The sequence below is a fragment of the Montipora foliosa genome, chromosome 3 (genome assembly GCF_036669935.1).
Source record: "Montipora foliosa isolate CH-2021 chromosome 3, ASM3666993v2, whole genome shotgun sequence".
Taxonomy (NCBI): Eukaryota; Metazoa; Cnidaria; class Anthozoa; order Scleractinia; family Acroporidae; genus Montipora; species Montipora foliosa.
The window spans coordinates 69,128,491-69,143,939 of NC_090871.1; the positions used below are offsets into that span (position 1 = coordinate 69,128,491).

At 40.9% G+C, this 15,449-nt stretch overlaps 1 protein-coding gene across 1 annotated transcript in view; it reads left to right on the plus strand.

Moving 5' to 3' along the window:
* The window catches only part of LOC137998104 (espin-like), a 17,095-nt gene extending 2,277 nt beyond the window's left edge, over positions 1-14,818 (plus strand). Inside the window, exons 4-10 of the mRNA XM_068844521.1 lie at positions 88-163; positions 646-752; positions 1,389-1,523; positions 4,187-4,889; positions 11,330-11,769; positions 13,579-13,655; positions 14,326-14,818. Coding sequence (XP_068700622.1) covers positions 88-163; positions 646-752; positions 1,389-1,523; positions 4,187-4,889; positions 11,330-11,769; positions 13,579-13,655; positions 14,326-14,485 — 1,698 coding nt within the window. The 3' untranslated portion in view covers positions 14,486-14,818. The remainder of the gene's footprint in view (positions 1-87; positions 164-645; positions 753-1,388; positions 1,524-4,186; positions 4,890-11,329; positions 11,770-13,578; positions 13,656-14,325) is intronic.
* The last annotated feature ends 631 nt before the right edge of the window (positions 14,819-15,449 follow it).

Sequence of the window (15,449 nt, forward strand, 5' to 3'; positions counted from 1 at the left end):
CCTGCAACCTTCATAACACCTCCTTGCAATACTCCTCCTTGAACAGACAATTTATTCTGTTTCGTGCACTGACATTTGTTTTCACAGATTGATAGTGGCCAGGCTGAATGGGATGAAAGAGACACATCAGGTGCCACCCCTGCACATTATGCTGCAGCACAGGGTATGTGCATTTAACAATTTAATAGATTCCATGGTGCTGTGCATCTGTTCAGTAATAGATCACAGAAGACATCAACATGTGGTGAGAACATAGTGGCCCTACAACCTAAAACCTCTCGGATCAGAGTTAGAGAATCAACAGACTCGACCCACATGTGACGCCAGGTCTGGGTATCGAACCCGAGCCACATTGGTGGGAGGCCAGTGCTCTCAGCACTTCACCATCCCTTGATCTCCCCCGATACCGTTTTAACATTCTGTAATGATTTTCTTTGTGGTGCTATGCAAACGCTGATGGCTCCTTGGTCAACCCCGTCCTTAAAAATGGACACTTGGTGCCACAGTTTAAGTTATTTACTGGTAATTTGATTCAGACTTTAATTTATTTTTTAGTGAAAAGATTGGCACCAATGTGGTCTCCTCAGATTTCCTGCCCTATTGTTTTTTTTGTGGGATATTAAGTTACTATTTCTTTTAATATAGGGCATGTTAATGTTTTAAAGTGGCTTAACTTGAAAGGTGATATTTCAACAACTGATGAGCTTGGGGGATCACCTCTTCATGATGCAGCAGAACAGGGACAGTTTGAGGTTTGCATTGGCTGTTTTTCCTGAATGTATTTGGGAAGTAGTTGAACTATTACAGTTTAGTTGAAAATGTCTAGTGTTCCATTGACACTCAAGTATTAAAACCCATTGACCCCTAGGTGTGAGACTGTCTGATGCCAGACCACTTTATTCATCAAGAGGCACTGGGTTGACAACCTCTACTGTACATGCACATCCACTCAAAAGCCATGCCCCACGATCGCTACAATCGTTAGGCTATTAGTCTCTTCCCACGGGGCTTTTCAGGACTAATTTACAATACTTTGTGGGGGACTTTAGCCAGACTGCTTAATTACGCAGTTTACAATTAACTTTATGGAACTGAAAGATGCCCCCATCCAGATAAGGTTAGACCACAACACCGGCCAGACGATTTGCTCATCAATAAGGGGGGTGGGGGGGGGGGGATGATTCAGGAGACAGTTACATGTATTGGTTAATATTGTTACAGTAACATCTATGTTGTAAGAGCTGCACTTTATACCATTTTAGCTTGTACATGTACCTAAGTGGTCACTCTGTTTATAAAGGAATACACCAAAACAAGTTAATTTATTTGTTGCCCCTGGGCAATTAGAAATAATTATTAAAGTCAAATTAATGTTACATTCTTCTCAGTGTGTCAGGTACTTGGTTGAAAATGCCAGTTTGGATGTTGACCAGACTGACAAGGAAGGTCTGACACCATTAGCTTTGGCAACAAAGAGTGGACATCGGCGCTGTATAGATTACCTCAAGATAGCTGCTTCCAAGGTCAGCACTTCATGATAATGTGCAGCCAAATCATCTAAAACCACTACAAAAAGCTTCCTCAAATTGGATTAATCCTTAAAGAACCTAAAATAATACTATGCTACCATTAAAGTTCATTTTTTTAAAATTAACCAGTACTAGGCACCTGTCATTTCTTGGCTAAATCAAAATTAATAATTTGATTTATTTCTCAATGATAAGTTTTAATAAATTAATTTCAGGAGGTGCCTGTGAAGGTTTATGAAATTAATGTGAACTACATTTGTATGTGACTGTTTCATTACAAGACAGTGTTAAAAGTCAAAATTAGAGTGACAGCTAGCAGTCACAGAGTATTTACACAAATGTAGCCTTACTTGATATTATAGTTTGAAGTCAATCTTGAGTCTGTGTAGGCTGTATGCAAATCATATTACCAGTTAGTCTGGAAACCATTTGCAGTACATTGTGCTTCACTTTGAATTAATACAATAAAGCTCTAAAGTTTGTAGTGACAGTGTACATGGTATGTAAGTATTACCACAGTCTATTTTTCTTACTTAATGCTATTAAATGCTGATGGTGTTAATTGCTGTTGTGTCAGGCCACTGGCAAACAGAAATGAAACTAAACATTTTTTTTACTTTAAATTTGTGAACATTCAACAGGCAAGATGGGCCCAGCAAAACACAATACATGACTTCCAATCGACCATCGATCATCTTCAGTTGCCAGTAAACGATACAATGAGAAATTGATCTTATATACGTTATAACTAGCAGTAATCGTAGATTATAATGCATCGCCTTGGGGCCCTTAATAGGCACCTGTATCGGTTTCCATAAAGCATCTTAAGCCTTTTACTCCTAGACTGAGTTATGGGGACTTTATTTCTCACTCTAAATTACTTGTGAACGAAATCCTGTGGTGTTTTCATTGATACAGAAATGAAACTTCTGATTCTTTCTCCATTCGTTAGCAATCATTCTTTCAAATTTCAGAGAAAATGTTACATTGTATATGTTATGATCTATACGTTCTGCTCTGTATGTTACACTCTATATGACATGTAAGACTGTAAGTTCAAGTTTTCATTGCTATGTCTTCTTGCAACTGAAGATCATCAATGTCAATTTTTTTTTACGTATACTAAAAAATTTAATTTCAATTTAGTGTCAACATTACTTATATCTGAACACATTTTTTTAACTGTGAAAGGTTCTCTGATTTTTTCATTAAATTTGATTCTTACTTATAAAACATATGTAAAATAGAATTTGTTAGCAGCTGACTGCTCTCAGTTGTCTGCAAATCAATAATGTAGTGCCACAGGAGATAATAAAATTAATATTACTTCACTTCTACCTCATGGGGTCTTGTCAGTGTGAACTTTCCTTACCACTTAAAAAAATAGTTTTGAAATCAGTATTATGATTGATATGACGTAACTATTATAGAGTGTAATGTGAAGTGCTAGTTTTCTACCCATATGAACCGTGTGAGCGTTAGCCTTAGTGATGGAAATGGCCCCACACAAGGACAGAGACAAACTCTGGTCAGTAGTGGTAACGCTCACATGGTTCATATCGGTAGAAAACTAGCACTTCACATTACACTTTATAATAGTTAAGTCTGTTCAAATATAAGTGCTACACGGCCAAAGTTTGAGAAAACGTATCCCTTCCTTATGATTTGTACATTTGTGAACTTCTTTTTTGTATTTGAGATTAGCTTTTCATATTTCAGAAACTTTGCCCAAACTTGGCTGTCCAGGACTTCAAATAATGTTCGGATTTGTTAGTATCGTTTAGAACTTCCTTCCAGGGGTGGAGTCGGCACATAGCAAAAATATTTCGGGAACATTTCAAGGCGCTCTAGCGACTAAGATTGTTTGTGCTACGCCACAAGTGGTCATACAGGAAATCCACTACTAAATGTGCGAAACACGCGAGTTCACGCGAAGTAAAACTGACCTCGCGAGGAGACGCTTGCAATCTCAGAATCATTACTAGCAAAGGCAGTACTTTTGTCTAAAGAAAACTGTTTTGAAAAAGTTTTGCAGTCGTTTCTTACAATTATAGATAAGAAAATTGCGCTTAAACAAAACTTCAGTTATAGGTAAATGACTGAATCGATTGATCATTGAGTGACTTTCGAGAGTAAGTAATTCTAAAAATAGAAGTAGCACAGCAGACGCAGTTAATGAAATCGGCCAGTCATGGCACAAAGCGAAATACGAGCAGCCGGCCGTAAGCGCGGGAATCTATTTTACGTCAGATAGATGATTGGCTGAGAAAGTAGCACAAAGTTCATAAGCCAATGACCACCCATAACAGCCTACGTAACCGAAACAATGGCAATTTAAGGTGGCTTACTACAGTTTTCCGAAGAAAAAGATCAAGATTTTGAAATTTGTGAGATTAAAGCAACAGGATGTCTCTTCTGAAGTGTTATTCACTGCCATTGATGTAAACGTAATTTTACCTTTTTCCTCTCCCATCGTCCACCGCGCGCTTTGCTATTTTTCGATTATTGCTTTAGATTTTTATTGGGATACTCAGCGGGAGCCTCTGCGGAGGAGAGAGAGTAAGCCACCTTAAGTGGCAACCTGGGCTTTTTGTACTGGATTAAAAACTGCGCAGTAGACCTTTGTAAAACATTTGTTTGTGGTTGTTATTTTGCAGAAAGCAAAGGCACAAAAAAGACAAATAAAAATACAAAACAATGAAGACAGCTACAAGTCCACTAAAGCAATCGCTGGGAAACAACCTACGAGAGAATACTCTGGCGTGAACTCGACGGTCATGTCCTCCGCGGAGATGGCAAACCCTATGCATTTTACCGGTGATTTCGACAGCAATAATAATGATACAGGTAGCGAGGTGAAAATACAAGCAAAGAGGTATTTTCCATCCTTTTCATTCGCTGAAGAAGGCTCCGTAGTGTCAAAAAAGCTATATAATACATCAAAACAAGACAGGTCAGCTAAAACCGTAGGTCGCATCACTAGCAGCAGCCTTGTTGGCGACATCGATGTCAACAATAATGTTGCCAGTAATGTCCGCTCTACTGGCAATGATTTTTCCAACACTGGCGTCACCTATTCCAACATTGGCAGCAATCATTTCAAGGCTAACAATATCAGATGGCGCAGCAACAAAGTAAAACGACAAGAACGAACGGAGATCTCCGATTCAATTTCTTCCTCAGATTCAGCTTCAGTGTTACTTCAAACGGCAACATTTCCATTGCACAGCTCACAGCCGAGAGAAGCAACGCTCCTTGCCTCTTCGGAACGAGTGAATCCCTTTAGAGAGAGGCAGTTCCAGCCATTACCACACATTGACGGCGTCATTCCTCCACCGGCGGAGTTCTCCGAAAATTTAGGTAAGAACAATGGATTGAACGTCAAGTTGTCGAAAAGTAACTTTTATCTCCCCTTTCCATTCAGATGTCTGGTAACCACTTGGTCCTTTGTTTATTGCAGTTTTTCATTCACACTCACGTTGTGCAATGCGGACGAAAAACTTAAAAACCAAATCTTTGAGAACGGCTGTCTACCAAATTATTAAAGGCAAACTCTTGTTCGTCTTGTCAGCGATATTTTTGTAAGCTTGATTTAAAGGCAAAAAAAGCTTTTGAAGCACGTTTCACACTGCCGTGTGCTGACGTTCTCTTTCAAGCGATAAATTTGACAATTTCACGTTGTTGTTTCGTGGATTACGACATAGAAATGAGAGAGATTTAGCATCAAGTTCACGGCAAACTTCAAACTTCGGCCTGAAATTTTCGTTCCCGGAAATAAGGAAACTCGTTTGATATGAGATCGTTTCCTACGTGAAAGTTCCAGATTTGGTTCAACGTCTAAACGGAGCAAGTCAAGTTAGGATGATAGAATTTTCACGCTTTTATGATAAGGAGCTAGCAAGCTGCTGTGTCCCGTTTGCCGTTTCAAGGAAACCTCGGCGTGATGGTAAATCTCTCTTTTTTTGCGTGTCGCACGTGCAAAGCGTGCGAATTTTAAGTTTTGTGGCGTAGGTATCACCGTTGCCGTTGCCCTTTTCCTTGTTTTAAGTCCCTACTAGAACTTATTCATTAAAGGACGCTTGTTTTTTTGTTTTTTGTTTTTTTTTTTGTGGGGGGGGGGGGGTGTTATTATTTAGCTGAAAGTGCTCGTGGAAGACAAGACAAGTTCGAGACAGTTTTGGTTTGTAACGAAACGGTTACGGCTAAGGCAACGCCACAAAACGATTATACACTTTAGGCAGCTTAAGGCGGCGTTTACACGAACGCGGTTTCACATCGACACGGTTTCATGGCTTCGAAACCGCGTCAAAATCGATGCGGTTTGGAGGTGTTTACACGGAACCGTTTTCGCCAGAAAATTCAAGTCGTGATGGTATAAGCGAGCGCTGCACTATGTGCTACATTCACTATTTTGAATTGAACAATGCAAATTTCGCGTCAAAATGGTACTGTAACCGTATTCAAATCGATGTGGTTTCGCTGTTTACACGACACATGAAACTGCATCGTTTTGAAAACGCTCCACTTTTGTCACCGGTTTCAAATCGACACGGTTTTGATAACAGTCTCGACCGGTGTCGTGTAAACAGAAGGTGTAACCGCATCGAAAATCTTTTCGGTTAGAAATGAAACCGCGTTCGTGTAAATGCTGCCTAAGCAACGACGACGGCGACGGCAACGAGACCGTCATCTCGAAATATAAATTCACGTTACTGTAATCACTTCGTGACTATTCCAACCTTTGTGATATGACAAGGGTGTGGTAGTTCCTCAGAAATGACACTGGTCGGAAGGGCGATTAATTTAGGGGAGAAAGTGGAAACTGATTTATCCTCAAGTGCTGACGTTCTTCACAAAACCTCAAATTTGGCTATTTCATGTTGTTTTTTTGCTGACGACGGCAAAGAAATTTTTAAAGAAATGGACAAAAGAGAAAAACGCACCTGCAGGGCGTGCATATTTTTTCCCACTATAAAGGCAAATTTGTGACGTTCTCGTTGCCGTCGCCTTTGTCGTTGCGTACTCCCTAATATCATTGGTTAAAAGAGAAGAAGAGAATCGTGCTGTACTCTGCATAACAACAACAACAACAACAACGTGAAATCACCAAATTTGAGGTTGTAACGACAACGTGAACGTACCAATTGTGAATCTTTCATTCTTTATTTTTACTCTGAAACCGCTCGTGTAAATTCAATTTTAGGATAATTTACGAGATGAAATAACCTCGAAAGGCTTACAATAGTGCAAAGTTACATTTTGAAGTGACGTTTTCGTTACCGTCGCCGTATAGCAGATCTTAAAGTCCCTATTACTGCGTTAAGTGAATAGCTTGCACCAGGTTTTCACCCAGTCAGAGGCAGTGACCTTGCTCAGACGGTGTTTTTCCCGCGTTTGGCGCCGGTTTCGCGTCCTTTGTTTTTCAATAGACCGTATTCGTATTCTCATTAGTATTGGACTGGAACAAGCTTGCAATGGAGGCTAATGCTGGGGAATATATTAAAAGGTATTTGCTTTTGAAAAGATCCCCCCGCATTAGCCTACATTGCAAACTAGTTCCAGTCCAATACTTAGAACACGAAAATGGTCTATTACGACTGGCTTATTTGAAAGTCAGCAAGAAGAATCAATCAGTTGTTTTAAACCGAGTGTAGTTGAAACAAGCTTCTTCTCCGAGTAAAAAACCTCGAAATTACATTCGACACTCAATTGATTATTAAAGTGCTGTAACGTGAATATTACGTCTGCACGTGCTCCTGAGCTGTATGTACTAACTAACCAACTGCCTTTTTTTTCACAATTTGACAAGTTTTCACAAGACAGTAAAGACTGTAACGGCATGCCTTTCCTGGAAGTCTCATCAGACTTGCAAACAACCGTCGAACAGCAAGAACGTTGGAGACTGCGGAAAACGAATGAATTCGATCTTTAACGAACTGTCCTTTTTTGTTGACTGAAGAGTTTTTCACGACCTTTACAGCATGCTTGCATGGAATTCTCGCTGCACTTTACTTTAGAGGTTATGGTCCTCCATTTGCATGAGTATGGTGTTAGTTAAAGAACAGATGAAGCACTGATGGCTAGGAAAGCAACGGCTGTGGAACACCCACTTCCTCAAGAAACACGGGGAAACTTTGTACCGCCGGAACTTCAAAAATACATTGATTTATATTAGAGAGATCATGCCTCGTGCTTTCGGAAAAGGAAAACATCGGACTGAGATTTGCTTTCAGTAAAACTTATTGGATTTCAGATGATTTGTGACGATTGCAATCAAATGAAAAAATATGCCGAAACGTCGTTGAATAATAAATTAGAAAGTGGATATGAGTGAGCAATGGGCACATGTCCACCCATCGTACAATTTTCCTCACAGATATGATAAGACTGCTAGCAGTCCCTTCTAAAGCGGGTGGCTGGACTGACTTAAAAGGGACTGCCGGCTAACAGTCTACTCACTTATGGGACGCGCGAATAACTGACTGACCGTTAAAATGAATTTGCGTCACCAGAGAGATTCAGCATTGCGTCCACGTGAAACTAGAAACGGAAAACAGTAGGCTGCTGCTTAAAACCGTGACATTTGTGTCTCTTTTTGAGAAGTTGATCGTCAAACGCGTTTCTTTATTCAGCCGCCATGATGTTTGCCATTTGCAGTAAAGGCAATGTTAAATCTCTCCCTTCAAACTTTGACCTTAGGTGATTTGTTCTCTAAGAAGGAAACTTGTCTTTTCACTCATTTGTTCCTGCAACGTTTACAGCATTTTCTGTCGCAAATCCCACCCAAGTTGCGCGGAGGTTAATAGTAGAGGTTAGTATAATTATATAAATAGGTGATTATTTAAAATTCTCTGCGTTGATTGGTTTCGCTTGAGGTGATTAATACACGATAATCACCTAAGCGGTTTTTTTTGCAATGACCGCAATCCGTTTTGTCGTGGTGACAGACGAAGATATTAAGACGAGATCAAGCCCGCTAGCGGCCAAAAATCCCATAAGAGCTTGCGCGCGGGTCTTACCGTGGAAGAGCATATAAAAGTTTTGTTGAGTGCAAGCGATTAGCCAACCACTTTACACAGGTATTTCATTCAGTCACTTCGGAAAGATCTGTAAAGCTTTGAAAAACGTTTTACAGCGGTGAGTTCATCGTATTTTAGTTTAACCTTCACTTATGAATCGAAATGATTATAGCGGCCATCAAAGTATTCCCTAGCGCGAAACACGTGATTCTAACTAAATTGACCAGCAGCAAAAGATTATTATGGTCTTTATGGCCGTGCAATGCTCGAAGTTAAAAAAAATCTCGTCTTAATTGTTTTAAAGAAAATGCATATTTTTCAAATAATCACCTATGTAATTATACAAAAACAATTATTAACCTCAGGTTCGGTGAATATCAGTGAACAAAACCATCGACTTCACCTCGCCTTTCGGCGAATAATTGTTAAATAGCCAATCAGAGCGCGCCAACACTATCCACTTTTTAAGTGTATACAAATATTTATTTATTATGGTTGATATAGTACGTTTTTCTGGCGTCACCCTAGGTCATCAATTATCGATGGTCGTACAATCACAGGCAATTAGTGAATTCACGTTTATTTAAACTCCATTGGTACCACTGAGCAACGCAAGCCGGGAATACGCTTTCGTTTCTCTCTGAAGGACAGAAGGTTTGCAGTTGACAAAGACCTAATTGAGCTTAGCGTCAATGAAAATTCTCCATTTTATCGCGAGATAATGCGCGCGCCAATGACGCAAGAAATTATGTGCAGTAGGATTGTGCAACTCGAAACCAGGGTATCACCTTATAATTGTTGTTTTCTAAACCTCATTTTTGCTTTGCTCTCAAAATACAATTCTTTGATATAACCTCTGAAGTTAGTAGCTTGAGGGGTCGTGTAAATATATGTCTTTCCAGAACATTTCAATAAGAAATCCCAGCTGACCGCAGCCATGCTTGTTATCCGCAGAGACGTAGATTTTCCTAGCAACATTGCATGCTCGAGACTTGCGCTCCAACCCGATGCCACGATAGAAGGGTCTCCTTCTTTGCTCCCCTTTGTAGCGCCTAGCACGAATACCAGGGGACGTAACCGCACGAAGGCCTATTGAAGGCGTTTGCGGGGCGCCTAGCGAACGAGGTAGTTTGTCGAAGGGAAAAAGCTGGTCACACTCCAACTGCTGAGCGCGAAGTACAAGTTGTTTGTTAGTCTTGGGGTTGCTTGTAAGAGACGAATTATCTTCGTCTGTTATGATTGATTAGTCGAAGTATTTGCTTTGGGTTTAACACCACGACAATTGCTTGTTCACTTTCGATTTTCAGTTTAACGACTTTAAATGTAAAATGGAGACAACTTAACACCATTACAAAACAATTAACACCGTTACAAAATAATTTTTTCACTTTGCCTCATTGTAGTGCGGCTGAAATGTCAACTTTTGAAGGATTTTGTAACCTGTGCGAAGCTCTCTGTACATCATTTTTTATTTATTTACTCATGTATTGATTTATTTACATGTTTACTTCCAGGTGATCAGGGTGACGTAAATCGGAGGACTGAGGAGAAACATTTTAGCACCGTATCCCACAACCGCGCGCGGCCTTGGATGTTATTTCCGAATTCAACAGGGCAGACGCGAAGTTAGATCTCGGCGGTTTCCACTTGAATGTTCATTCAGTAAGAGGAAATGTGGGAGACACGGAATGATCTGTTGAGTTTTGGCGATGGAAATACTGCAGGAAATTTGGAAACAAAACCTAAGGCCGCGCGCGGTTGTGGGATACGGGGTTAAGATTTTTCTTCCCAGTCCTCCAAATTACATCACCAGATCACGTGGTTATACATTAAGGGACACACTGGAGTGTCCCTGGAGAATCAACGATGGGACACGGAGACACCTTAGGCCATCCCTTTTTTCCCTTGAGCGTCGAATGCGTTTCCTGCTATTGGGTCGGTCGGTCGGTCGGTCGAATTGAAAAAAAAAATCACAAGTAGTCTCGGAAGGGGAGGCCTGATACCCCAGTATCATTTCTATGGAGCCATAAAACAACAAGTTGTGAACCAAATTCAAAATGGCGGAAATGTTGGTTGATGTTTTTGTAAAATTAAGACAACGTGAGAAAAAGGATCAACCACCGAAACTCCTATGCGACATAAAAATGGTTTAACTACGTCGTAATCTTTTTCTTGAAAATGCCAAAAATTTGGGTCGATCGGATGACGCTAAACGGATAAAATAAAGGGGATGGCCTTAACATCGGTCGATCTCCGATGGCCAGGGGAAGTGACAGAGAATATACTAGATACAGTGAGCGAACTACAGTAACGAACAACATGCAAACGAAAATACGAACTGTATGCAAGGCAGAAAATCTTGTAGGTTAAACCAATGAGGAGAGAATGGTACATACCGAGCGAGAGCGAAACAGTTCATTGGGATATGAAGTACAATGCCACGCCCTTGGTTTGTCTCAAGTATTTAAGAGTTTGTTACAAGGAGTTGATGTTTACTATTCTTGGTTTGCGACCACGTGACACGGCGGCCATCTTGGATGGCAATAAATTACAATTTATTTTAGCAGAATTTGCAGACCGCCGTGACGTCAGATAGAAACCATCAATAACTAATTGTTACTTCTTTTGTTTCACTCCCCGTTTTCTCCTGAATTAACGATGTGCTCCATCCTGCATGCTTAGTCAGTTTTGCTTTTTTCACTGTCATTTAGTCAGATATAATTTTGTTGTCACTTCACTGCAGAGTGATGAAACAACAATTTTATTTCTTGCGCTCTGCAGATTCTTTTGAGGACAAAGTAAAGGCCTTTCAACCACCAAAGGAAATTCGTAAGGTAGATAAGGAAGACAACAATGAATTATCCAAACATGATGGGTTCCTTGGATTGCATGAGGTTAACCAGAAACGAGTAAGATTTCAACAAACGGGCAGCTTGAATGTGATTGTGGAAATTCAATCGTTGGACGCAAGAAGCTCATCGAATGAACCCAAGGACTTTCAAGATGACGAGGTGAAAATGATTGGTCGAGAGATTGATGGCAATCAGCCAATCAAGGACGATAGTCAGGGTGATGTGACCAGCACCGACAGACAACTTGAAGGAAGAGTGGACCAATCTGTGAGCCAGGAGTTCCCAGACGATTTGCCGCCTTGGAAAAGACAAGTGCTATTTAACCGTAAGCTCAGGGAGAAAGCCATGGAGAAAGCACAACGTGAAAAGGTAGATGTATATCACACTGTTCCGAATTTTCTATCTGCTGCTGGGCTTCGAAGGAAGTCCGAATTTTTTAATATTTTCGTTGAACATAAGGCGCGCGTTGATGAGTCGAGAGCGCTAGAAAATAGAAAGACACTTTCGTGCGTCACACGTGTGCAAATATCAACGCTTTCAAAAAGTGGAATATCCGTTGTGACAAATGTCTTGAATTGACCTTGGGGCAATTCGTGAGATAATACAAAGATGAACTGATATATGAAATGGATCATATATGAACTGCGGATATGAAATCAAGCAGTGGAGCTATGATCTTCGCAGTTATGAACGCAATTTTTGCAATTGCGTAAAGAAGCCTGAAAAATTCATCGTTGATTAATTCCTCACGGGAAAAATGGAACCCACAAATGACCAGTTCCCAACGTCAGTGGCTTCCTAGCTCAGTTGGTTAGAGCGTCGCCCCGGTATCGCGAGGTCACGGGTTCAAATCCCGTTGAAGTCCTGAATATTTCAGGCTTCTTTACGCATTTGCAAAAATTGCGTTCATAATTGCGAAAATCATAGCTTCACTTGATAATACAAAGACAAAAGAGAGAAGTGATCCTCGCATTAATCTGGATAATTTAAGCAATTATCTCTTATAGATATTTTGAAGTTTCTGGTGGCTTAAATGGTCCAACGTCTGCGATGCCCGGTGCAATGCTATACCAACTGAGTTTGGAGCAGGTCAATTCGTTGGGCACATGTGTTCCCGCGAAAGTACCTTCAATTAGTGAAATAAATGTATATTGTTATATAGCTGAAATTTCTCCCCCAACAGCGCGCGCTCTCATTGGTTACTTCGAGGTCACATGACATCTAACAATATAACTGTTTCCCGCCAAAAGTCTCAGAGCGGGCAATAGTGCAAAATCCATGACGTCAGACGGTAACAGTGCACTGTTACTCGCGAATGTTGACCGACAACTGCCGTTGCTGTTGCCGTTGCAGGTTTTTCTTTTTGTGCTATGTAACAAATCACTTAATGAGTGGTCCCTCAGGAAATAGTTCATTTTGTTTCCCTTGAATTTCAATGTTTCCCTCGGCTGCGTGTTTCCCTCGGGACCAGTCATTAAGTGTTTAATATTATTTGCTGTGCGGGTTATAGACGAAGTAGAGTGACGGCGCATATCTGCGATGCCGATGCAAACAACAAATTGACATTTTCCTTGGGATATATCACTCAGGAGTTAAGTGTACCGTCATCTGCATTGTTTAAATTCTTTTTCCATCACCTTCATTTGAAGAAGAAGAAGAAGAAGAAGAAGAAGCATAATTTACGCCTGTCCATTAAATAGCAAGCTATGCATGCGCAGTGGAAGAAGGACTTAAATTATCACAATCTCATCCCTAGAGCCCACGTGTCTTTTGGTCAGCGCCAAGACACGGAGCTCGGGAATAATCAATTTTCAGAACTGTGTGCTGATTGGCTAAGAGGTTTATCAAACTGCTCATGCGTAAACTACCGAGTGTAAAATAGCTTGTAATTTGAGAATATGGCGCAAAAATCGACCAAATAACTTTTAACCCGAAGATTTGTCGCTGCTGTTCAAACCATTGAGTTCTCACTAATGATAACTCCGTTTCACTTTTCGGTGAAACCGGAACTCCTAAAATCTTGAAGTTCCAGAAGCTGATTATTCCAGAGCTCCGTGTCTTAGCGCTGACGAAAAGATACGTGGGTTCTGGGAACGAGATTGAAATTATCATCAATGAAGACCTATTCGGTTTATCCCTTTTGTTAACGCTTCTCCTTCTCTTATGTTTCATTTGAAGAGAGAAATCCAAGAGAGACAATGGATTGGTGTTGCGCCTTGGAAAATTCCTTTGTTGGCTAAAAAAGAAAAAGAGAGGTGGGCAGAGTTTCATGATGCAACTATAGTACACCACTAAAATCAAATCTTCGTTGTATCGGCTCTTGCTTAAAATATTTAGTTTCTCAACTGGTAATTACGCCAATCAGATCAAGCCACTGATCCAACGTACACCGACAGGAAGATTGTCCACGGTTGCTTGCTTCAAAACTCTGGAATATTAGTTATAGACTTGTACACAAGTCGACTTTTGTCAAGGCGACAGCAAACTCCCGAAACAGACTTTTGAGAAGGTCTAATATTAGTATGTGTCACTCATTAGCCATGTATGTATAACTGATTAATTTCAGGAGCTCGTGAAGGGAAGCCTCTATCTCCACTTATTCCGTGAGTCAACCCTCTAAATTTTTAGGAAGGTTTTTCCCGCGAAGAGTTTCATATTTCCCTTGACGCTGAGATAGGTTTGTTTTGATTGGCTTTTACAACAGTGGGCGTACTGAATCTCCCAAGGTAGGCGTTCTCATAAATAAAGACACTCGGGAAAGGGCTGACTCCTAGGCCAAGGTAAGGGAGATATATGCTTCCCTTGATGTTCTCCCGTAAATGCGCAAAACCAGGAGCCCATGACATGGACTCCTGGCAAAACTGTAACTTATTTTTTGGTCTTACGTTTTTATTTTTAATATTTTTCCTTGATCATGCCGATCAGACTTAAAGAAGAACAGCGATGGGTTGGCATGCCTGAATGGAAGAAGCACCTCCTGGCAAGGAAGGGGTCGGGGCAGATATACTGCGACTACAATGCTGGGAATTCCATCAAGACCACAAGGTCAACAGCCCCACAAATACAGGGATCCATCAGTCCTTAACTCTATCAAGCTGAATGGCGTCGTAACACTAAATACTCAATCGCGCACCCAGGGTTTCTCTCGCTTCATTGGTGGCCGAACCAGGCATTGCTTTTGCTTAATACAAAATGTTGATCGGGCCCCGAACGCATTGACATGTTCTCTTTGCCGTCAGAATCCAGCGACAGATAATAACGTAAACTGATGGGCGGCATTCCACCGCAGATCGACACTCATGTGTTACGCTTTTCCGCTAAAGCGGATTCAAGGAAGACTTGCGTCACGCGATACAATAGCCCTCCTCAAAAGCTACTTATGTTTTAAAATTATGCTCCTTCTAATTAAGAGGTGGTTTGTTTTATTTTTAAGAAATGAAAATTAATTGAGGTTGCACCATTGCCTTTTGTTTGGAATAAAGTGAAAACTTCTGTTTCTTGTTTACTCGTATTCGACACTCGTTTCTGTCCGGCTACTGGTTGTAGCACAAAGATCGCTCACGAGCAAATTTGTGCTGGAGCTGACCTGTTTTCTGCTTTGCGACCTCTTTCTATTGACGAGGAGTAGTACCATTCTGTAGACAGCCTCGTTCCCTGGGATTCTCTCCTTGCGAACGAGGTTGCATTTGGTTGTGACAATAACGGGCGAAAAACACTTAGCTTTAAATTAATGAGCAAAAAGCGTGCCACTAATCCTCTGCGAAGGGAGAACAATCACAGACCGTTGCAGATCATATGGAAACAGGCCTTACAAAGCGTGTTCCCGGGATTGCAATGACTTTTACATTGGTAAAACGAAACGTCGCTTACATCTCCAAGATTACCAGTGTCAGAACACTTCCTCATCACACCGCTTAATCAAGACAGTTTCACTTATTCCACTCCGACGAACCATAGTTAATAGAGGGGACTGGTTGTGAAGCTCGGTAAACATCAAAGGAGCGAACAAAGATACCAAGATTTAGGTTGGAAAGTCCACGACGGTGCAC